The following is a 23,638-nucleotide window of genomic DNA, read 5'->3' on the forward strand; positions in this document are numbered from 1 at the left end:
CTCTTAAAAAGGTTTTAGACTTTATTCCCTGATCGGAATATACTTTAGTAAACGAGAAATCACTTGCTTTTGAGGGCCTGTGTGTTTCCCTCGGAAATGTTACGTGATGTGAAGAATTTTACTTCCGAAACCCAGACATTACAACTACACCATGTGGCTTGTGCGCTGTCCCCACCAGCAGGTCCAGCAATGGCCCGCCTGACTCCTGAAGTGGCACAGACCCCCGTGCTTGGTTTAGAGTGACTACGACGAGGGCCACAGAGACTGGGCAGATTCAGACCAGAGCCCACAAAAGAAAACAGTCTTTCCTGATGAATCATTTATTTGGACAAGACAAAAATGTCTCCACATTGTTTCCTTTTATACAGAAAGTGGAACATTTCAAATATATTAGTTTTTCTCTTTTGCGACAGAATTCATTTCAATCTGGTGCCAAGAACTTCTCATCTTAGGATTCGCGTTTTAGTAACACGTATGCACCCATTACAGCCAAGAGAGCGTACTGGAAAGAAAACACAGTGGAAAATTACTGGGAGGTCTACAAGTTTGCTCTATAAATGTATTCAGCTGCAGTCCGCTCAATACTAGGCTGGGGATGGAATCAAAAGGTGACCTCTTCTCTCATGCCTGCCCTGCTATGGTTTAAAAAGCCCCCAGTATATTGATGGACCAAGGATCAAGCACCCAACAAACACAGCTAATCCACTGCTCACTCGTGCGTCCATGTCCTATTGTTCTTCGAGTGGTTGTTAAAAAAAAAACGTCGACACCATTTTTATTGAAGTAGGGAGATCAGCGTTACTGAGTCTATTGTATCGCTTTTTTTTTTTTTTTTGGTATGTTTAAAGGTTTTCATGATAAAAAGCAATGAATATATAGGTGCCATTTTAGAATACACCACGAACATAAAAGATGAAAGTAATTATTTTAAATAACTAATTTAAATGTTGATAATTTAAATGGTTATGTCAATTTGTAGTTCAATACAAATACTCCGCAAAACAGAATAACAAGGAAAACATTTTAAACAGACTGCATCTTTACAACTGCACGTGTAAAAGTGCCTATATACATATATGTATATATATATACATATATATATATGTATATATGTATATATATATATTTAATTCAGACATATACACAAATTCCTACCTTGAATTTTGGATAGTCATTCATTATTATGGTGACCATACCAACGTACGGTAAAAACCTAAATTGTGGGATGAAAAGCCAGAAATATAAAAACTGCTTGTAATATGATGACAGCAACATTTAAAAATACTCTAAATCAGCCTTAGGAAACAAATCTTCCTTGGGAATAGCACTGATTGGGGCTGTAAGATTAATAGTCACTCCTGCCTCAAAAGGCTTTATTAATCAAAAGCAACACAACTAACAGCCAGGACCATTTTTTAAGCAGGCACATGATTTCAACTAGAGATGCCACTTGTCTGTGCTTGCTGCATTCACCGTAACAGAATTAAAATAATTAGTTAAGCTGCTTGTACAAATGGAACTGACAACTTTCATCAAGCTGGTTCTTAATTTTTTCAGGGGAGAAGTAACATTCAGATAGCCTATATAAAGACCGCTGTTAGAGAAAGCTTTCAAAGTACACGGAGAATCAGTCTGCAACGGAAAGAACATTATCATTTTCATTTCACAGGGCTTTTCAAATATAACAAACACGTTCGCTGGGCAGTGAACACAGATGTGAATCCCATAATTGATACCCACATGTGACTATGCTCCCAGACACCGAAGGTCCGGGGCATAAGCCAGCCAATGACTCTGCTGACAAAATTAATGTCAATATGTAATCAGTGTGACCCAAGTCTCCCCTCACTCATGGGATACGCGGTTAACACATGGGTACCCTCCAATCTTATGTAAGTCAGCAGCTCCAACCTCCCCTTTATACACAGCCTGTCCCCAGGACAGGACAAGTCGAGGACTGACCAGCTGGAAGTCACTCCCATCTCCCCACAGATATTCAAGGTGCAACGCAGCGGTGTAAGATAGTTAAAAGGTGAGCCGAGGGAGAAAAGGAGCAGAAAGAGACCTCAAATCACAATCTGATTAGTAGAGCTGAATCTTAGAAAAGGGTAACCAGTGTTCTCCAGCCTCCGACAGCTCATGGGATTTAGAGAAGATTAACGACAACAACAACAAAAAAGACACTTCTAACAAGGGTTAAACATAGAAAAGGGTCACCAAGAGAGGGGAGAAATTGCCTTTTTTGTTTTTTTAATAAGAGGATACACGCTCTGCTGTGTCAGAAGCAGAACTCACTGCTGGCGCAATTATGCAAGGATGAATATTACAAGATTTATCACCTAACTGTTTTGGGCAGTGAAAAACAGGAAATAACCTAAATGTGTCGCCCCAGGAAAGGACTGGGTACGTAAGCTGTGATTTTGTGATTCTCAGGGGAACAACGGTACGTAGCCATTTAAAACTACCTGGATGTAGATCTGACACAGCAACCAATTTCTAACTTCATGTTGGGTAAAGAAACAAAACAAAATCCTCCTATGTAAAGTCACGTATTATATATGCACACGCATCTGTACAAGGTGCAGGGAACAGTGTTCCACAGTGGTTATCTCTTGTAGTTGCTATTTAAAACCACAAATACCTAACCTCTACGGGGCGATTGTTTTCAAAAACAGGATTAAACCGATGATGCAGACAATATACTTGAACTCAGTTTTAGATTTTCGGTCCTTAGTTCTGAGCTGTATTTACACCGTGGACCCCATACACGGAGCACAACTCAGACTACTCCCAACTCTCCCGACATAGACTGTTTGTAACGAGTGATTCTCTTTAGCCCGTACATTTAGTTTGTTTCTATTTTTCTGGTTCCCGAAGCCTTTACGTAACTTAAAGGTTAATGCTCACCCTCTGGCTCTTCCCACCACATCCTTCTTTTCGAGCCAGTTTTGGCCCTCTTTGTACAGGCCTCTGTCGTCAACTTCGTTATTATCTCCTTTAGTCAAAAATTTGATGTCTCCGTTATCTCTAGAAAGCAAAACAATGACTTTTCAAAAACGATTTTCAGCACGGCATCGTTAGAAAGCACTTAGTTTACCCGGCACTTGACGGTCTGCTGCAGGCATTCGGACGAGCATTCCGCGAGAACTTGATCTCTCTCGGTCTGAGGGGATGGCTTACAGAGAACCATCCGACTACAACCATCCGACTAAAGCACGAATCTACTGGCGCTTCTGCAGCCTCAAGTTCTAAAACGCCCAAGCTTTCCTGCCAACCAAAAAGCATGGCAAAGCGCAAGGGCCCCGGCAGGGCAACGATGAGCTTCCAGCGACTGCTTTCACTTTCTTAGTCCGCAAAGACCAGCGTGTCACCGCGGATTATATTCCACTTCACTCTGGACACGAACTTGGTCCCGGATCACAGAGATTTGAGTGCAAGGTAATTCAAACCCCAGGGTGCCCTCACCCCTCCTCATACTTTTCCTCGCCAAATGTAGAATGTTAATGCATTATCTCCCTCACCACTGAGCAAAGTGGTATAAAATCTGGTTTGCAGAGAAACAGGAATCACAAATGGCATAAAACCAGCGTGTTAAAGAGACATGTGGGAATCATTTTAAACACTCCAAACCGATGCTTACACGGCCCTGTCACTAGAAACACAACATTATAGCATTACAGAGCTCTAAAGAGGGTCTTCTTCCAATAAAACAAATGAAAAAAATGCCCCATTATAATTAGATAAAATACTGAAAGCCCACAAAGATTTGAAGCCATGCCAAAGGCAGCAAGCTGATTTGCAGCTGTGGTTATAAAGGAAATCAAGAGGATAAAAATCCACGCGGCCTCTCTCACAACTCATGCAAATTCTAGAAAATCATCATTGTTTCCTCCACTTTGAATAAGTTCTCTTTCAACTTCTTTACCAAGGTCTTCGGGGAACGCCTGGAAGCAGGGAGTGGCCTGGGAACCTAATACCGGAAGCGTTCGGATAGTTGCACTAGCCGTGTGCACGTCCCCCCACGTCCACGCGTGACGAGAAGATGAGAAAGGCTCTGTTCTTTTAAAACCACAAGCACACACATCTTAGTGCAATTCCATAACTCAGGCAGGTGGAAATGCTACACTAAGCTGCGTAAAGGTAAATGAATAGCCGAGTATATAAAATGTAACGTTTCCACTAATACTCTGTATTCCCCTGATACTGTACTCTCCCGTGAGAACTTAGTACATTTGAGATAGAAGCTTCTAGTTTCCCAAGCGTGTCTTCAGAGGCCACCGCTGGCATGTCAAGGAAAGGAAGCGCATCCGTCGGGGGAGAACCAGCACAGGACACGCGCTGCCCGCGCCACGGGATGAGCCGGAAAAGGCGTCTGGGTCCGTCCAGGGCTAGGGTGACCGCTGAGAGCGTGCCACTCGGTCCAAAGTGGCACAGGGAAACAGGCGGCTCTCTGCGTGTCAGAAGACAGTCCTGTCAAGATCATCCTCGGCTGCGGTGGGATTGGAGTCTCTCTGAGCCTCCTTCAAATAAGTGTTAGGCTACAGTAGGTTCACCTTACGTCACACAGCAGTTTAAGTTTCCGAGGCCTCAGGAGACACCTGTTCGTCTGGTTCTCATAATCATCCCGTGAGTCACGGTGGGAAATGGTAATGTTATCAGCCCCATCCTACAGGCTGGGCGAGGTAGCAGGTCCAAAGTCACCCAATTAGTGAACGGCGGGTCTAGGAACATAATCCAGAGTTTCTGCCACTTCTAATCAGCCATTAAACAGGCTGCCAAAACTGAATTACTAAATTCTACACCTGAAACTAATATTACACTGTATGTTAACTAACAGGAATTTAAATAAAGACCTGGGGGGGGGAACAAAGGAAAAAACAAATAAATAAAAGTTTGATAACAATCAGTGCTAATGAAAAGATAAATAAAGATATATAAAAAATAAAACAAATAAAACCGGCTACCAAAATTCACCAAACAACAGCAAAAAGAAGGAAAGCCTCCTTACTTTTCATGAACTTTGATTACTCTGTGAACTATTGGAATGTCTCGTCCTTCGACTTTAAAGACCACGATTTCACCAGCTCTAATGGGGTCTTCTCGGAAGTTTGTCAGGAATAGAAGGTCGCCCCTGTGAAAGGCCGGCTCCATGCTGCCACTGGGAAGAGACACAAAATCACGTCCAAATTAGCCTGGGCTCCCAAGGGGAACGTTTCAATTCACGAAGAATACAATAATAAACATATCGGTGAGAGTCTCAACTTCCGTTGTCACGTATCTAGGACCTGTGAAACAAGTCACTGTGGTTTCCTTCTGACTGCTCGCGGTGACGACACGGAGTGAGAAAGGAAAGGATTTCTTCTTAGATTTAAGTATGAAAAGGATAGTAGCAGGCCCCTCTGTACTTTGTATTAGGTAGAGAAAAGAACCAAGTGTAATGTGAACTCTTTGAAGTAGAAGCTGCCAAGTTTTAGCCTTAAAAACCAGTCCTACATCCACAAAGACATTACTATTTTCATTCGGAACTGCAGACCCTGAAAGCTCGTTGATACTCTAGGGCAATTCTTGCATTTTGTGGTTCATCTGCAGCACCGAGGACATGGCATTGCCACTCAAGGAAGAGAAACCAACAAACGAATGTCTTAGGAGAGCGATCTATCCGAAAACCAAGCTGAGGGTTGGGACAGAATTCGAACCCAAGTCTTTGGGCTCCTGCAGGATCATCGTTTAGACCATACGCTATAGGGAGCCCACTTCTAACAAATGTTGACTGTTTCTGATGTGGAGGTCAATAAATAATCCCACACGGTACCGGTTTAAACCCATGCCAAAAATCGTCGATGGAGTCAAAGTAAATTGTAATCTAGCAGAAGCTGAAATCATCAAAACACAATTCATTTTACATAGGCTCATGCTTTGTCTTCACGCATGAGAAAATGAATAAGACCTAAAAATATAGCAACATAGGGGCCATACAATCAAAAACCAGCGAGTCTGCTGAGGGCAGGATGGGACAGGAAGAGCCAGACTGGTGAAGAAATGGGGTGCTTTAAAGGAAAACGTGGGTTCATAATAAGTGCAGCTCAAGAAGCTGACCCTCCTGTCCCTCCCTGCACTGGAACACCTTAAGCTTGCCAAGGAACGCAGATCAGCAAGGAGAGATGCAGCAGGGCCTGTCACTAAGTACCTGCTGATGCATTTATTTTTAAGTTAAACCAATGACAGCTGAGTATGGTAACAGATCTAACAGGAAATGAATAAAAAAACAGAGAGAGTGCTAGAAATATAAATGACTGAGAGGGAGAGAAAGAGAAAACAATTAAGAACTGCAGCTAGAAAAACCTTCCGGACGAGTCTCAGAGGCAGCAAGAGTACCATTTGCCACCAAAAGCCATTATCACGGCCCATGAGGAAAGCACTTCTTTGAAATGTTTCACTAATATCAACTACACTTGCTTTCCTCATGGGCCAGGGATTCGCCAAAGGTCAATGTTCCCCAAGGTCACACATTGCTCATGATGTCAATAGTTTATGCTGACAAACCAGAGTGCTTTAGTACTATAAAGGAGGCTTTAAAAAGAAAAAAAAGTCCCCAGATACTGCAATGTTACAACAATTTCTTTGTACGACTGTGTCTGTGTGATTTAAGGAAAACCAGAACACCTGGGATCTAATTTTGGCTCTGCCAAGAGTAACTGTAAGACACAAGTGGCTTGGCCTCTGGTGGGCCTCAGGCTCTTTATCTGTTAAGTGAGAAGGCCCATCTAAATTTGAGGTTTTTTCATTTCTATTTAGGAAAAAAAAAAAAAAAGCCTTAAAACCCTTCCCTCAAACGAAATCTTACAAGGAAGCATCACCACCTACAATACATAAAAATGGAGCTGTCATGACTAAAGCAAGGCTGAGGTGTCTAGAATCCACACACTTGATCCCATTCTCCCTCCTAACCTATCCACTGGCCCCCCGGGGCAGTCCTAGAGCGCAGTGTGAAAACCAGTGAATTGGGATCCCGTATGCTATCCGAAGGCTCCTACATTTATGGAAGCAGTGTACCTCTAGAAGTAGGCCCCTTGGCCGGCCACACAGGGGCAGCCTGCTGAAGCCAGGGCCATGGCCAAAGCCCCACGATGTGGTAGCAGGTAGCAGGGGAGGGAAAGGGCGCTGGTCTGGAAGCCAAGAACCCTGTATGCTGACCTTGGCTCTTGCACTGGCCGGTGGTGACCCCACTCATAAAACAAACGGGCTCCAGGGGCGCCTGGGTGGCTCAGTCGGTTAAGCGTCCGACTTCGGCTCAGGTCACGATCTCACGGTTCACGAGTTTGAGCCCCGTGTCAGGCTCTGTGATGACAGCTCAGAGCTTGGAGCCTGCCTTGGATTCTATGTCTCCCTCTCTCACTCGAGCTCTCTCTCTCAAACATAAATAAAACATTTAAAAAATTTTTTAAAAAAATAACAGCCTCCATTTCCACCCACAGTAAGGCTCAATGGTCTAAGATACACGGACAGAGAGCATCTTGAGGTACCTAAGGACTCCCAAATATGGTTATTTAATTTCAAACTGATTAAATTTTCCCCCTTGCCTGACTTTACGGCTATACGAAGTGAATTAAAGTATTAACTTTTCTAAATTTAACCTCCTGGGCTTTATAAGAGTAATAGTCTCAAGAGAGTAGGCACCTACACCAGTATTGCAGAAGAGGCTTGAAAAAATACGGCACACTCCGCTAGGCACCGGGGATATACACTTCCCTGTCTGCTTGGTACAAAGAAAACCAAGTAATGGCTTTAAATTACTTATGTTTCAAAATCAATTAATGCATTAATATCATATGATTGTTATTTTAGGCAGATTAAAGCATTAAAATACAAAAGCAAATATATTGCACTGGAGCATTAGTATCAACACGATAAAAGCTCTAAAATGTCTGTTGAGAAAGACAAGATTTTCACCAAAAGTGAGAAACAATGAAAAGAGGTATCAGCGGAAAATTCTAACACTTTATCCAACCAAAACCCCCAGTCTTGGTTGCCTTGCAGGCTTTCACTCAAGGCGACGCTGCTCCTCTGTGACAAGGCGGCAGCATGACAGCCTGCAGAACCTACCTCAGCACCACCACGATCGGGCTCTCGCTGCCGGTGAGGACGATCAAGCCTTTCCAGATCATGAGCGCAGAAGACACGATCATGGCGAAGTTTAATACCTGGTAATAGAGCTGGAACGAAAAAGGCCAAACCCGAAGTGAAAACCAATGGAATTATATTCACTAGCCCTAAGCTGGGGATGAGCTGGTTTTTAAACAAACAAACAAACAAACAAACAAACAAACAAACGAAGCTGTGTTTATTTTAGGACATTAAACTAAGTCACGCAAACTACAAACTTAGGTAGCATTTCAACTTTTGTCCGTGGAATTAGCCTTCCATTTATTGTTTCTCTTTCAATGAGAGAAAAGAGAGAAAACAACAACAACAACAACAAACCAGAGCAATCCACGGGACCTACTTTGTTAAAGCCTCGGTAAGATTCAACTTACCTCTCTGGGATTTCCCAGAACCCTCAACCTTGAAGAGTCCCTTACTCAAATTCGCAACTACTTGGATGGAACTAGAGGGTATTATGCTAAGCGAAATTAAAGAAGGACAAATATCATATGACTTCACTCATAGGAGGACTTTAAGATACAAAACAGATGAACACAAGGGAAGGGAAGCAAAAATAATATAAAAACAGGGAGCGGAACAAAAACATAAGAGACTCTTAAATACGGAGAACAAACAGAGGGTTACTGGAGGGGTTGTGGGTGGGGGGATGGGCTAAATGAGTGAGGGGCACTAAGGAATCTACTCCTGAAATCACTGATGCACTATATGCTACCTAACTTGGATGCAAATTAAAAAAAAAAAAAAGAGTCTGTTACTCAAGTTCTACCCTGAGGGCCTACCGCTCTGGCAGAGAGAGGGCACGTCTGATGTGAGAGCCTGGCACAGAGCCTAGAACCACCCCTTGGCGCCCTGGCCAAGGAGGCCCCACATGAGGCTTCAGAGTCCTCTAGCACTTAGCAATGAGGCTGTTCTGCATCTGAAATTACATTTCAAAGTGAACAAAAACTTTAAACACCTGGAAGTTTACATTTTCCATAAACGTTTTAAAAAGTAAATGATATCTGGTTAAGAACAGAGGCAGAAAGCCACTCAAGACAATATCGAGTTCGAAGCTGGCCTCGTCCCACCTTAGACCACTGAGTTAATATCCGCCCGGCTTGTCCTGCTGAAGCTCAAGGCTCTTCCTTGCTGACAGCCGCCTGCCACACCCACCAGCCCCTGGCAACGACAGGGGAAAAGCAACACCTGCCCACATCCCAACACCCTTCCGGCCGTAGCTGAATTGTTGGGCCAGACGTCTCCGGTCTTCCAAGAGGCTTTAAGGACAGAAGTCACTGTGCCTACTACTACTCCAAATGTAAGTCCTTCAGGGCATTTCCCTTCGGGGCCTCCAGGCTGGCTCCTTACTCCAGTACCTGCCTCTATCTTCCTCCTCACGACCCCTGTCTTGGGTGACCCGACGAGCCACGTGGACGGCCTACCCAATACTCTAGGGTCTCAGTCCCTAGACATCCTCATTTCTAAAGACCTCCTTCCCCCACCTGAACCAACCACTTTTGGCAACACACGTGGAACTGAAACTGCTCAATCCCCACGTCTCTGATTCAATGACCCCCCCCCCACCTGCCCACGTACACCTGTGGAGTCACCTACGTGGCAGGACTCTTGTTCTTTCAGGGGCCACCCCCCACCGACCCACCCGTTTGCTCTACACATTCTACTTTCTAAATACTTCTGGACCCTGTTCCAATCTCTCGATTCCCACTGGCTGCGCTCTCATCCAAGTCACCAACGCCGCCCACTGGGCAACTGCAAGAGCCTGCTGACCAGCCTCCCGACGTCCACGCACACCTCTTCCAGTGCCTTCTCCCTGTTACGGCCCGTACTCATTTTCAGAGGCGCCTCTGGCCATCTGGTCATCTCTATGCCCTGCTCCGACCGCATCCCTTCAACTGTGTGCCACTGCTCTGAGGATAAATACGGTCTCTTACGCCCTGCCTGGTACATCCCCGAATCCCTAGCTTCGGCTGGTGAAGCTCACTGCACTGCAGGTGCTCTAGTGGTACCTGTCCACGCTTCGGAGAGCACACGCTCCTATCCACTCCAGGACCTCACCTGGCTACTTCCTCTGGCCAGAGGCTCTCTCCCCAGACTCCTCAGCACACCTAATGCTTGCTCATCTTAAATCCTGCTTTCGACATCGGCTCCCCAGGGAAGCCTTTCCTGACCCACTAGGCTAGGAGTCGGCAAACTTTTTCTGCAAGTGGCCAGATAATAAGTGTTTCAGGTTTACAAGCCATAGGGTCTCTGTTGAAGTCACTCAGCTCTGCCACTGTAGTGAGAAAGAAACTAAAGACAATATGGAAAAGAATGAATCTGGCCGCATTCTAATAAAACTTTTACACAGTCTCACTGCATCCTGTACTTCTTTATGCCATCCATCACTATTGCAATTATACACATCATTTTGGTTTTTTTTTAGAGAGAGGGCACAAGTGAGGAGCAGAGAGAGAGAGAGAGAGAGAGAGAGAGAGAGAAGTGGGGTTCACCCGGGGCTTGTGTTTTTACCTGAAGCGGGCTTGTGTTCACCCAAAGTGGGGCTCAAGCTCACCCAGTGTGGGACTTAAACTCGTGAACTGTGAGATCATGTGAGCGCAGAGCCTGCTTGGGAATTCTCTCTCTCTCTCTCTTCTCTCTCTCTCTCTCTCTCTCCCCCTCCCTCTCAAAATAAGTAAATAAAAACTTTATATATATTTTTAAAAATCCTCGGGGCGCCTGGGTGGCGCAGTCAGTTAAGCGTCCGACTTCAGCCAGGTCACGATCTCGCGGTCCGTGAGTTCGAGCCCCGCGTCGGGCTCTGGGCTGATGGCTCGGAGCCTGGAGCCTGTTTCCGATTCTGTGTCTCCCTCTCTCTCTGCCCCTCCCCCGGTCATGCTCTGTCTCTCTCTGTCCCAAAAATAAATTTAAAAACGTTGGAAAAAAAAATTTAAAAAAAAAATCCTCTTTGTCTACTATGTCAATAGTAAATTATGAAACTCTCAGTAAATTCCCAGAAGTGCAAATAAGGAGACTGGACTGCCAAGCAGATATGGTTAAGGTGTCGGGCTGTAATACATTAAATTGTTGCTTCCAAAGTAAAATTGGCCTTGCAGGGCACCTTGGTCTCAAGCAGAAGTTGTTCACTGTAGCTCACATTCAGAAACTTCTCCACCCACTCTGCCTTGAAGGATTTGATAAGTAAATGTTGTTTCGTTATGAATTGCAGGTCTGCCCGGGAAAGCCACAAGCCACCATTTTAAACAGAAATTGTCATTTGTAGACCAGTTTTCAAACCATCAGTCTCCACCCTGATAAAAGCAAAGTGTAAATTCTCGCCACTTATGTTATAAAGACCCGGTACTAAGAATATCTTTTCCAGTATGATTTTCTGTGCTGGCAAAATTCATCATGGGGAAGTAAAATCAAATCCCCCCCCCCAAAAAAAAACTTCCTTTGAGCAAGACATCGATTTGCTAAAGAAACGACCGATTATACAAAAACCTAATAAGCAAGCTAGTTGCAAAACCACAGATCATACTTCAACACCCTACTTTTTAAGAGACTAGCTAATCCAAGTCTAGGATTGAAATCCTAGAATCTAGAGACACAACTTGGATTGAACCGCTGACAAACTGGGATCTAACAGAATCTGCCACCACGTTTCACTGGTGCGTATTAATTCATCTTCGCCTACCAACTTTATACGCTTGGCAATTCACAACCCCAGCAAAGTTTAGAAGCAAGCCCACACTCAGTCTTTGTCAACCAAAAATGAAATAGCTAATGTCTGAGAGTTTTAAACAAACATTCCGGACCAGAGATTCTGGCCCACAAAGCAGCAGAAATGCCAGCCGCTGTAGTTCTTCCTTCCTCTGTTCCTCACCGCAGAAACAAAGAATCCTTGTTTTTGCATGTGGCTCTGGCCTTACTTTAGAGCAAGCTGGGGCAGCAGAGAAAGGGGGTCCCACTTCCAAGATTGCTGGAGCATGCATGCCTGACAAGGTGTCAGAGAATGCCATTTTGGAGGGGAAAAGAAAAAGAAACAAAAGGACAAAGCTTAAAAGGAGAGGGGGGGAAAAAAGTACCACGAGGCAGCAGATTTGAGCCTCTGAATTTTAATGAGAAAACTAGCAAAACATAGACAATGCAAGAGCCAACAGGCCTAATCACTGAGAGAGGGAATATACAGATTTTTCAAAAAGCAAACTAGTTTAGGAATTGATACATTCGTCAGAAGGCCTTCTCTGATCGTCTGCGATTATAGCCACCCGCAATCAGTACCAGTTTTAGAGACATTTAAAAACGCCAGCCAATTAAGTCTAGATTTTTAAATAAAGCTCCCTTTTCTGGAGGTTCTTGGGAACAGCATCGGTGCTCAGGGAATTAGCTGTTGGTTTTTCGAGCTGTTGATAATCACTGCCACAACTCCTCTTAATCACAGAAACTCCCAAGGGCTCATCAGCTAGGCACACCTAGAAACAACCAGGTTCTAGACACAGTTCATGAAGTTCAAGTCACCAAACTCTCCCGCCACCGCAGTAGTATGTAATTCTATTTGGGAAAAAACATAACAAACCATATGTCCACAGGAATACGTTGTGCCATGCCACAGGCATCACCTGACTCCTCAATATAGTGGCAAAAATGACAGGATGTCTCAAAATCATGAGAATTTATACCATTTTCAAAGACAATCAAAATTACCAATAGGATGGTTCCACTTTTCTTAGCATAGTTTATTGTTAGTATCAATAGAAGAATTAGGATCTATTAGGCTCTAACGTGCCCTACAGGTCCCCTAAATTCTCTCTCTAGAAGCTTAGGCTGTAGCGTTTTTCCTGGCTGAGAGGGCCTCCTTTCCAGTCCCTCACTCTCGCCTTATATTGAAGACTCAAAGGCAGCGATGCTGGCCAAGGAGCTGACTAAGGAGAGAGCAAGAAGGAAGTTTTCCTCCGAGGTCACAGAAGAGCGAAAAGTCAACCCCAGCTGCCCAGGGGCCCCACGCTAACTGCCGCCTATATTCAAGGTGCAGCCAGATGACAGAGTCGGAGATTAGCGAAGAGTTCTGGAACACTGCATCAGTCTAAAATGATTGAGCACCACCAGTGAGATCGCCAGGCACAAGGAGCTTTGTTTAGTCCCGACGCACGGTGGGCAAAACACTTCCCAGAGTGCGAAGCAATTACTTCGGGAGGCAGCACTGGACAGTTCCCACTGCCAGAAAGTTCTTTCCTTTCGCCGGCCTTTCCGCCCCTTCTACCCTCGGGCAGCCTTCTTCTGGATGTCAGGCCTCGAGAGCCTCACAGAGAAGTCTATTCCCTCCTCCAGGAGGTGGCCCTTCAAACAACGTGCAGACAGCTGTCACTCACGGCCGAGTCATCTCTCGCTTTCTCCACCACATTTGACATCCACGGGACTAGATTTCTATCCTCTTCCCCTTCCTGGCCACACTCCCCTCACTGCGCTCGGGTCAGCGCAGGAAAGCGTACACCCGTGCCCACACGTAGGTTTGCGCGGACTTGAACCCAGGGCCTCTGAGAGCCGGGTGGGGGAGCCTGGGGGCGCGGGGCGCTGTCCTTGCCCGAACCCTACCCAGGGAGCCCCGACTTCCCGCAGTCGCAGCCTTTTCTTGCTCCCGGGCGCGCCCCCAGCGCGGGTCTCCCTCACCTGGCGCTTGTTCATCTTCCTCAGGTCCCCGAAGATGTCCAAGCCGGAGGCCGGGAGATGCGTGCCCACGGCGCCCGCGCGCACCATGGCGGGCTCTCCAGGGGCCGACACGGCCCGCCAGCTCCGGGTGCCACAGACAGCTGCGGAGCACCGGCCCGGCCCCCGCCCACCAGCCCCTTGGCCTTGCGGGCCACGTGACTGGTGACTCGCTCGGGCGTCTGGGGGTGGTAGTCCCGCGCGTCTTAGCCAGCGGGCCGCCGGGAAGGAACTGGGAAGAAGAAAACTACCACTCCCAGAATGCCGCGGGGCGAGAGGCTCGTCCAGTGAAGGCCCAGAGCTCCTGGGGAGGGCAGCGATGGGACTCACGAGCCTTGTCCGACCCTTCGGAGCGAACTTGGAAAAGAGAGTGATCCTGCATATCGCAGAGACAACTCGGGGAAGTGACTATTCAAGAGGAACTGAATTCCCCAAGACTCTGGTCAGGCGCCAAAAGGACACCTAAAGCTCCCTGGCACTCACCTAACCGTGTACCTTAGCCATTGGATGACTGCGCCGGGCGGAGGCGGGGCCTCTGCACTGGCGGCCGGCAGTGCTGAATCGGGGAGGAGCCTAAAGAAAGGCCAGGCGAGTGGGCGGGGCTTGGAAGAGGCGGGATTTTTGAAACCTCGGAGTTCTGTGCTCTGTAAGAAGTGGTAGGATTCTGAATGCAAGGAAGCATCTTTGTATCCTTTTGACCGTAGTTGTGTTGCGCTAAATGTTACTTGAATGAGTAAATAACCACCTAATTTTGTACACGAGGAAACAGAGGCCCAGAAAGTCTGTATGATAATGGGTCAGAGTCTGGATTAGAACTCAAATTTTACAATTTCCAAATCCTGGATTACTGCTGTCCCGATCCTAGATTAGCTAGATCATTCATTGACTCAATTATGCAGTATTTATTTCATTCGTTTATTCACAAATCTTTTTGAGGCATCAACTATGCACCTGGCCCTGTGCTAGGCACTTGAGAAACATCAGTGAACAAAACAAGCAAAGATCCCTGCCCTTATGAAGCTTACATTCTAGCAGAAGTCGATATAATAAATAAGTGAATTATATAGTATCTATGAATTGCTGTTGGTTTAGTCTTGTTTCTTTGCATTCCAATCTCCCCTCCACCATACTTCATGTTGGAAGGACAGGAGCATTTTGAGGATCCAGCTAAGGAGAAGTTGAGCTGGAAATATATTTAGTTTGGGTTTAGCAGATACATTTGTGTGGTTCACGGTCATTCCCTGCCACCCTGCTGTAGGAATGGCCTTAACACTAGGCTCTTAAAAACAGGGAAAGAGGCCCTTTGAAGAAGGAGATAAAGCAGAGGCTGTGACACCTGACCGGACATCCTGCCCAAGGGCAGGGTCCACGCTCAGCATCCACACATTCCCTCCGTGTGATATGGTTGTGACAAGTGTGATCTTGGAGATCCCTCGGGAATCAACTCCTCATGCTACTGGGCCCTCGGTTTTGTCTGTTTGTCTTGTTCTTACAAAGGAAGTCATTAAAGTAAGTGAGGTCTCGAAGTACCACTAAGCCGCCCCGAAGTCTCCAACCCCACCCCCTGACTGGGGCTTTTGTCGCTTTGTCTCTGTTCTCAGCTCTTCATTCTCTATCTCTGGCAGTTCTGTGATATCAAGTACAGAGTCTGAGCTCCCAGTAGCTTATTTCTTCCAAAGACTGAGGAAAAGGAGCGGAATTGAATTACCGCAAGCCCTGCTGCCAGATCTGGGGAGATCTAGTTTCGTGTCAGAAATCAAGCATTCTTCTGCCTAGGTGTTGATTCTGGAGTTGCCTTGGATTTGCTGCATATCTTAAACCAAAATGTAATATTGCTTTCTTTTCCTTCTTCCATGGAGAAATAGGCACACTAATTTTCTGAATGAAATCACCTAAACACAGGCCGATCCCATACACCCTCCCTTCTATCATGTGGCATAATCAGAAAGAAACCTTTGAGAGATCGCCTATACGACAATCGGTTCACTCTCTTACCTACTGATTTGTCTGTTCCGTTGAGCACTAGGAACCCAGAGGTGAGTAAGACACAGTTCTTAAATCCAGCCGAAGCTGTATATGTGCAGACATGATTATCATACGGAGTAAGAGGACGTAGGACGTAATCAAAGGTATGCACTCTAGTCTAGAACCCTCTTAGCACATCTGGGTAGCCCTTGCGAGTGGGGGGAGGGGGGCAAAGAATTGCTACAGAGTCAATACCAGCTAACATTTTTTTTCCATATTTACTTTGTATCAGGTAAACGCTTCTTTATACTTATTAGCAATTACCAAAACCGTGTTTTAGAGAAAATGGAAAACAGTCTCGGATATGATAAGCAGCCTTCCCAACAACATAGAGCTAAGAGAAGACAGAGCCAGGATTGGAATCCAGATCTGCCCCGTCCAAACTCATTCTCTTGCTTCCTACACCACGGAGTCTCTGTTGCTTTCTGCCTTTTCAAGCCCCTGGGACTGATGAGCAGACACAGTTCCAGGTGGGAGTTTCGACTTTCAATTCCCAAGTCCAAGCTACCGCCTACAGACCGAAGGTATTGGAAACCGTCCCGAGCGCGGCAGAATCTCAGGGATCTTCATGTCCTTGGGCTGGAGGGAGAGAGGTAGGACTCGTTCTTAAGTGAAGACCAGGGCAGAATCTCAGGGATCTTCATGTCCTTGGGCTGGAGGGAGAGAGGTAGGACTCGTTCTTAAATGAAGACCAAGCAGGAAGACATCTGATGGATGACTTGGAATCTGGTCAGCCCTCGAGGGAACACTGGAGCTTGGCCGGCTGGGCAGGAATGCGTCGCTTCATGTCACATCTGAATCAGCAGCACCTGGTTAACGGGGCCAGACACCACATTCTGAGTCGCCCTGTGCCCTTGCCACCTTTTGCATCCGTGGAAGGATACACCTGGGAAGAGCCGCGCCCTCCCTCGGGGATGTCACCATCAGAGCGTGGAAACTTGGCTGCCTCTTCTCCTCAATCTATCTGCCACCTGCTGCCTAAGCGCTCTTGTCAGAATAAGCCACTTCTCCAGCTGCCACCTCTTCTGTCCCACCCAGCTCCTCTGATTACCTCCCTGTGCGTCACAGTTGCTACGGCCACCCATGAGGGGACTTTATGCTAAGTGTCAGGAACAGCAACGGGAAGGCAGGGAGGACGTTCACTAATCAAAGATGCTCATTGCGTTGTATGTCCCACCACTTGGCTGTCACGTGACTGTCAAAAGCTTTTGAAACTTGGCTTCTTGGGGCGCCTGGGTGGCTCAGTCGGTTAAGCGTCCGACTCTTGATTTCGGCTCAGGTCATGATCTGGCGTTGGTGAGTTTGAGCCCCGCGTTGGGCTCTGCACTGACAGCACGGAATCTGCTTGGTGTTCTATCTCCCTCTCTCTCTGCCCCTCTCCTGCCTGCTCTCTCTCTCTCTCTCTCTTTCAAAATAAACAAAAATAAACTTAAAAAAAAAAAAAAAACTTAGCTTCTCAGTTTATCTCTATTTGAAAAAGAGAAAAAGCTAGGCAGACATTTTCTTACATTTGCTCTGTCCACGAGGCTCGGTACTTTGTGCGAGAGTTTGACAGACACAGGACAATGCCCTGTGGTGCTGGGCACCCCGGAACAAGATCCAGGAGATCTGTGCTGTCCTCCTTGCTGTGCCCCTGTAGGGCAGTATCACCTCGAACCACCCATCTTTCTCCTTGGGCCTCCGTTTCCTCATCTGTAGAAACAAAGTTGTGGCCTCTAAGGTTCCGTGGCAAGTAAAATTTCACAGCCATGGCCTCCAGGGGGCAAAATGTAACTACCTTTTCCTATAGCCTGGAAAAGTTCTATTAAAGCCCCCTTCTGCCTCGTTTGCAGTAACTTAATATAATCACTTTCAGTTTTAAAACTGGGTCAATTTGAGAGTATTTAAATACTCGCTCCTACCCCCTCCTTTTCCTCCCCAGATGGCAACCGAGTTAAGGGAGGCATATCCTGACTTGCAGGGCCTGTAGTTTGCATCTGTTTCTCCTTGATCTGTTTCCCTCCTGTTCCAGAATCCTTGAAAATATAGTTTGTCTTACCTGGTCCTTGGATGTGAGCTCTTCCCCTATGGAGTCACCTGCTTCTGTCCTTGCTGCCCCCATTGATGTGCCTGTCCTGGCCTCAGCCTTCATGTGCGCGTGCTTCGCCTCAAGCCCCAGACTTACGGGATCTACCTGGTCTGCTTTTTGGGTCCTTTCTCGACTGTCTTCCCAAGTCTTTCTGATCCCAAAGTGGGTTTCGGTACATCACTCAGCATCATTTGGCTTTAAAGCCCTGCGTCCCCTTCTCTCTGCTCTCTTACATCACTGGAGCTCAGGGGACACTGGCAAAGTGCTCAGAGGCCCAGATGATGCACTTCCAGTCTGGAACGACCAATCTTTGAACAAAGCATGTATGGGCCGCCCGGGGGGGCTCGGCCAGTTAAGCATCTGACTTCGGCTCAGGTCATGATCTCACAGTTCATGGGTTCGACCCCATATCGGGGTCGGGGCTGACAGCTCAGAGCCTGGAGCCTGCTTCAGGTTCTGTCTGTCTCTTTCTCTCTCTCTCTCTCTCTCTCTCTCTCTCTGTCCCTCCTCTGCTCGTGCTCTCTCTCAAAATAAATAAACATTAAAAAAAAAAAAGAACAACAACAACAAAGCATGTATCTTTAGACCTTGCTCGATCTTCAGGACTCAGCTGGAAGGGGGTGGAAGCAGACAGCCTGCTAATCTGCACCAGTTCTCCTCTAACTTTCCTCTCCATGCCCGACCTTAGAGGTTTCAAAGGGATTCAAAGAAAAATTGCTTATGCTAGAGAGCAGCCCCCTTCACATCCTTGTGCTTTTACATCTGAATGGTGCCTTTGATCTTAGAAATCAAGAACTCATCACCTTAACCTGAGATTCTGAAATGATCCCTTCTGCCCCAAAGGGGGTAACTGCCCTTTGGCTGTCTGTGTTGGGGCAAAGACAGAATCTTGGGGTACAAAGGAAGGGATTACGAAGTAGGACATGGAGGGGCACGCGGGTAGCTCAGTCGGTTAAGCGTCCGACGCTTGATTTCGGCTCGGGCCATGGTCTCACGTTTCATGAGATCAAGCCCCACGTCGGGCTCTGCACTGAGAGCACGGGGCCTGCTTGGGATTCTCTCCCTCCCTCTCTTTCCGCCCCTCCCCTGCTCACACGTGCCCTCTGCCTGCCTCTCCCTCAGAAATAAACATTTAAAAACAAGAAGTGGGACATGGAAACCTGGAGCAAAACTATTAATAATATACATGACAATTCTGTGAAGGCATGGCCTGCCTCTGCTAAATGTGAATTCTAAGCTTAAAACTAACAGTCTGCTACTTTTGCAGAAACTCATTAAAATGAATTACATTTATTGAATCTTTACTGCTTACCTTGTCCCAGGACCTAGGTGCTTAGCAGTGCATAATACTGATGGGGTTCCTGCTTGCATGAAGACGTAAACATAAATAATTGGGATAATTTTAGACATTTATAATGTTATGAGTGACTAGGGGAGGTCAGCCATGCCACCTAAATCGCGGGAAGATTTAGAATCTGGTTTTCTGTCAACCCTCTGGGGCAGGACAGCTGGAGAACGTGCAGTTACTGGGAGAGTACAGGGCAGCGTGGACGTACATCAGTGTCCAAGCGCTCAGCTTGGGGGTCAGCCTCTAAGAACAGGGTGTCAAGAGAGGCGGGAGGGCCAGGAGCCGCCCCCATGTTCCAACAGGATCCTGATCTCAGCCACGGGTCCTGGCACAGATTCCCGGTCACCATGGGCCGACCTCAGTGCCTGTCCCATTGTGGCCCCGGTGGTCCTGCCCAGGAATGGACACCATACGCAACTGGCACAGAAAAGTCTTTCCCTCCGTGTCTGGGTCTCCGTGCAGTCACGTTTCCTCAGGAACCACACAAGAAGAGACGACGTGTTTACAGAAAGAAGGAGAGGAGGACCCAGTGGGATGTTCCGGGCAAAACAGAGATGAGAGAAGGAGAGCCCCGACCACGTCTGAGTTCCATGTCCCGGAGGTCCCAGGCACGACCTGGGTTGCACGATAGCCCTGGTATTTTTATAATAAAGTCCCCTTTTGGTTTAACTTGGGGAAAACTAGGTTTCTGTCATGGGTTCTAATAGCCTTAACCAATACAGAACATTCTTACAACCGTGCAGGTGGACTCATGTGAAGAGGGAGAATGGGAAGGAGGCGGGCTGGCTTCCATAATAGAAGGAAACGAGGGGCTGTAAACATTCTTCCCTTCTGCCCTCCCTGACCCCTTCTCCCCACAGAGGCTCTCTGGAGCCAGAAGCGAGAAGCATCGTAGACTGGGCCTCAGGATAGGCTCAAGGGCCAATCCACTCAGAAGCTGCTACACGGGTCACAGAACAGATGCTACGCGGCATGTCGCTTAACGTGGTTGGCGATTTTCTGTTTGCCCAAACAGGTTTTTGCCAGAAGTGCCAGCACATCAGGGTCGTGCGTTTGTTACAGTCGCACGCGGGCCCAGGGAGGCCCCGAGAGGGTCACAGGCCACCCGGCCGATTGTCCCCCCGATGCCCCACAGCGGGAGGAGCCCACGAGGCTGAGGCTTCCTGGGAGCCCGTGCGCCCCTCCCCGGCCCACCCCGAGCTAGGTCGGCCACAGTGATGGCTTGTCACGGATGATGGCCCAGCAGGCTCAACGGGGCCCCACTCTAACAGCCAGCAGCTGGGGGACGACACGAAGGAAAGACACAGACACAAAGGAAAGCAATCACTTAATTCCGGTGGGGAAATCATGGAGCACTCTAACTGGTTTGACATATAGGCCGTCCCCTGAGGCCATGGCTAATGGCAACTGTGACTGCAGCCCCTTCTAGATCCCTGTGATGGGGAGGTTACGGTGGGCGAGGGGCTGTTCTCTAAACACATATATTGTCCCCATGAGACGGAGCAGGTCCCGGGCAGAACCAGCAGACACACAATGACTCTGTAGGAGCCTCTGCCTCTTACCGAGGAGCAGGCAGGGGCTAGGAGAGTAGGTGACCTGTCTGTGCTTATCGAACCAGTAATGAGCAGATTCCACATTAGGAACGCTTTCCAGCGTTCATCTGGGAACGCTGCTTCCTAGTTCGTTTCCAGTCCCCAAATGAAGGCAACCTTCTGACCAGTTCGACGACTTTGGGGGCAGAATCTTTGAAAGCAGGACCCTCTCGGATATCTGACATCCCCCCCCCCCCACCCAAGAAGCGATTACTCCCCCCAACAGCGCTTCCCACAGGGCAGTTGCTCAGACACATGGAATTTCACAACCTGCCTCTGTTCGATTTCTCCTTCTTCTTAATCTCTTTCTCTCCTCGTTAGAGTTTGCGAGGCCATGAGTGAGACAAGCACAAGGCTCTGAGCTTCCTGGGAGCACAATCAGGCCTGCAAGCCCGATCCCACAGCTCCTGGGGAGCTCAGTCCCACGACTCTTAGGGCTCCCAGTCCCATGGCTCCTGGGGCTCCCACTCCCACGGCTCCTGGGGAGCTCAATCCCATGGCTCCTAGAGCTCCCAGTCCCATGGCTTCTAGGGTGCTCAGTCCCACGGCTCCTGGGGCACTCAGTCTCACAGCTCCTGGGGCACTCAGTCCCATGGCTCCTAGAGCTCCCAGTCCCATGGCTTCTAGGGTGCTCAGTCCCATGGCTCCTGGGGTGCTCAGTCCCACGGCTCCTAGGGCTCCCAGTCCCATAGCTTCTAGGGTGCTCAGTCCCACGGCTCTTGGGGCTCCCACTCCCATGGCTCCTGGGGAGCTCAGTCCCATGGCTCCTAGAGCTCCCAGTCCCATGGCTTCTAGGGTGCTCAGTCCCACGGCTCCTGGGGCACTCAGTCCCATGGCTCCTGGGGCGCTCAGTCCCATGGCTCCTAGAGCTCCCAGTCGCATGGCTTCTAGGGTGCTCAGTCCCACGGCTCCTGGGGTACTCAGTCTCACAGCTCCTGGGGCGCTCAGTCCCATGGCTCCTAGAGCTCCCAGTCCCATGGCTTCTAGGGTGCTCAGTCCCACGGCTCCTGGGGCTCCCAGTCCCACAGCTCCAGGGGAGCTCAGTCCCATGGCTCCTGGGGCTCCCAGTCCTACAGCTCCTGAAGAGCCCAGTCCCACAGCTCCTGGGGCTCCCGGTCCCACGGCTCCTGGGGAGCTCAGTCCCATGGCTCCTGGGGCGCTCAGTTCCACGGCTCCTGGGGCTCCCAGTCCCACGGCTTCTCTGGGGTGCTCAGTCTGCCAGGCGCAGTCAGCCCCCACATCCTCAGGAGCAAGCAGAACCCTGAGGGAGTGAGCACCATGCACCAAACACCTCCTGTGCTGGGAAAACACCCAGGGCCGGTGCCTCCAGCCAGGGGACGTCAGGGACCGCCCTGCCCACTGCTCAGGAGGCTGCAGTTTTATTCCTGCTGCTGTTCAGCATGACCCCTCTTTACCCTTAGATAGCTCTGGTCCCATTGCAGTCCCGAGCTTCACTACAGGGACTCCCTTGGGCATGGGTGTGGCCTTGCCCTCCTGCAGGTCTATCTTCCTTCCTTTGCTTCTTCCCTCATTCACCGCCTCCGTGTTGCCCTCTGGCCACCCATACCCTCCCTCGGTACCAGGCCCGGGCTCAGAATGTACCTACCCTTCTCTTTCCTACCCCAGCCTTTCTCCCATCCTCCAGGGCCCCCCAGGATGAAGCAGAAGTACAGAGGATGGGGAACCCAGAGAGCAAAGAGGCCTTTTCCCGGCCCAGAAAAGTCAGCATAATACAATGAGCATCTAACTGCTAACAAATCAGTGGGAAGCACTTCTATTTTGATCACTATGGCAGCCTAGATACTCAGACAGATCCCTTTCAATACAGCACAGCAAATTTGTTTTTTAAAAATTTTTTATGTTTATTCATTTTTGAGAGACAGAGTGCGGGCCAGGGAGAGGCAGAGAGAGAGGGAGACACAGAATCCGAAGCGGGCTCCAAGCTCTGAGCTGTCAGCACAGAGCCCAACACGGGGCTTGAACCCACGAACGAACAGTGGGATCATGACCTAAGTGGAAGTCGGACGCTCAACCGACTGAGCCACCCAGACGCCCCTGAATTTGTTTTTTAATTTAATGCACAGTTGAGCTGCCAGGAAAATAAAGAAATTCCTCAGAGAGTAGAAAGGACAAACAAGCTTGGATTCAGAGGGCAAGCAGTTCTACTGCGGGTATTTTTTTGGTCGCCGGTGGCCTAGAGCTTGGACTTTAGCAGGCCACATGCACAGGGGATAGGAATATCCAAGTTAACTTTTCAAAATGTTTTTTAAAACACACATTCAAGGGGCACCTGGGTGGCTCAGTCAGTTAAGTTTCCGGCTCAGGTCGCGACCTCATGGTTCCTGAGTTCAAGCCCCACATTGGGCTCTCTGCTGTCGGTGTGGAGCTCGCTTCAGGTCCCCTGTCTCCCTCTCTCCCTGCCCCTCTCTTGCTCGCTTTCTCTATCAAAAATAAATAAATAAACAAATAAACAAACAAACATTTTAAAAAACACACACATTCAGGGGTGCCTGGGTGGCTCAGTTGGTTAAGTGTCTGACTTTGGCTCAGGTCACGCTTTGGATTCTATGTCTCCCTCTCTCTCTGCCCGTCCCCTGCTTGCACTCTGTCTCTCTCCCTCTCAAAAATAAATAAACATTAAAAACACACACATTTAAATACATAGGGAGCATATGTCAAAATTTCACTCAAGTCATTAATGAGAGAATCAGTAGAATGATAAAGCCAGTGTAAGGGAAGATACAAGAAATTCATGTGAGT

General features: G+C 48.1%; 1 protein-coding gene across 1 annotated transcript; it reads right to left on the reverse strand.

Moving 5' to 3' along the window:
- Nucleotides 1-304: 304 nt before the first annotated feature.
- SEC11C (SEC11 homolog C, signal peptidase complex subunit) lies at nucleotides 305-13,998 on the reverse strand. Its single transcript, XM_058691933.1, has 6 exons — nucleotides 13,810-13,998; nucleotides 8,104-8,213; nucleotides 5,009-5,158; nucleotides 2,908-3,027; nucleotides 1,156-1,213; nucleotides 305-502 (listed from the first exon to the last, which is right to left on the reverse strand). Exons 1-6 carry the CDS (start codon nucleotides 13,894-13,896, stop codon nucleotides 449-451), a joined length of 579 nt encoding a protein of 192 aa, XP_058547916.1. The 5' UTR covers nucleotides 13,897-13,998; the 3' UTR covers nucleotides 305-448.
- Between the last annotated feature and the right edge of the window lie 9,640 nt (nucleotides 13,999-23,638).

Source organism: Neofelis nebulosa, chromosome 11 (assembly GCF_028018385.1).
Source record: "Neofelis nebulosa isolate mNeoNeb1 chromosome 11, mNeoNeb1.pri, whole genome shotgun sequence".
Classification (NCBI taxonomy): Eukaryota; Metazoa; Chordata; class Mammalia; order Carnivora; family Felidae; genus Neofelis; species Neofelis nebulosa.

Coding starts and splice junctions, on each gene's coding strand:
- SEC11C (XM_058691933.1), bottom strand. CDS start 13,896: ATGGTGCGCGCGGGCGCCGTGGGCACGCATCTCCCGGCCTCCGGCTTG. Junction 5,159..8,103: donor CCGATCGTGGTGGTGCTGAG/GTAGGTTCTGCA, acceptor GTCTCTTCCCAG/TGGCAGCATGGAGCCGGCCT. Junction 3,028..5,008: donor GTAATCAAAGTTCATGAAAA/GTAAGGAGGCTT, acceptor TTTGCTTTCTAG/AGATAACGGAGACATCAAAT.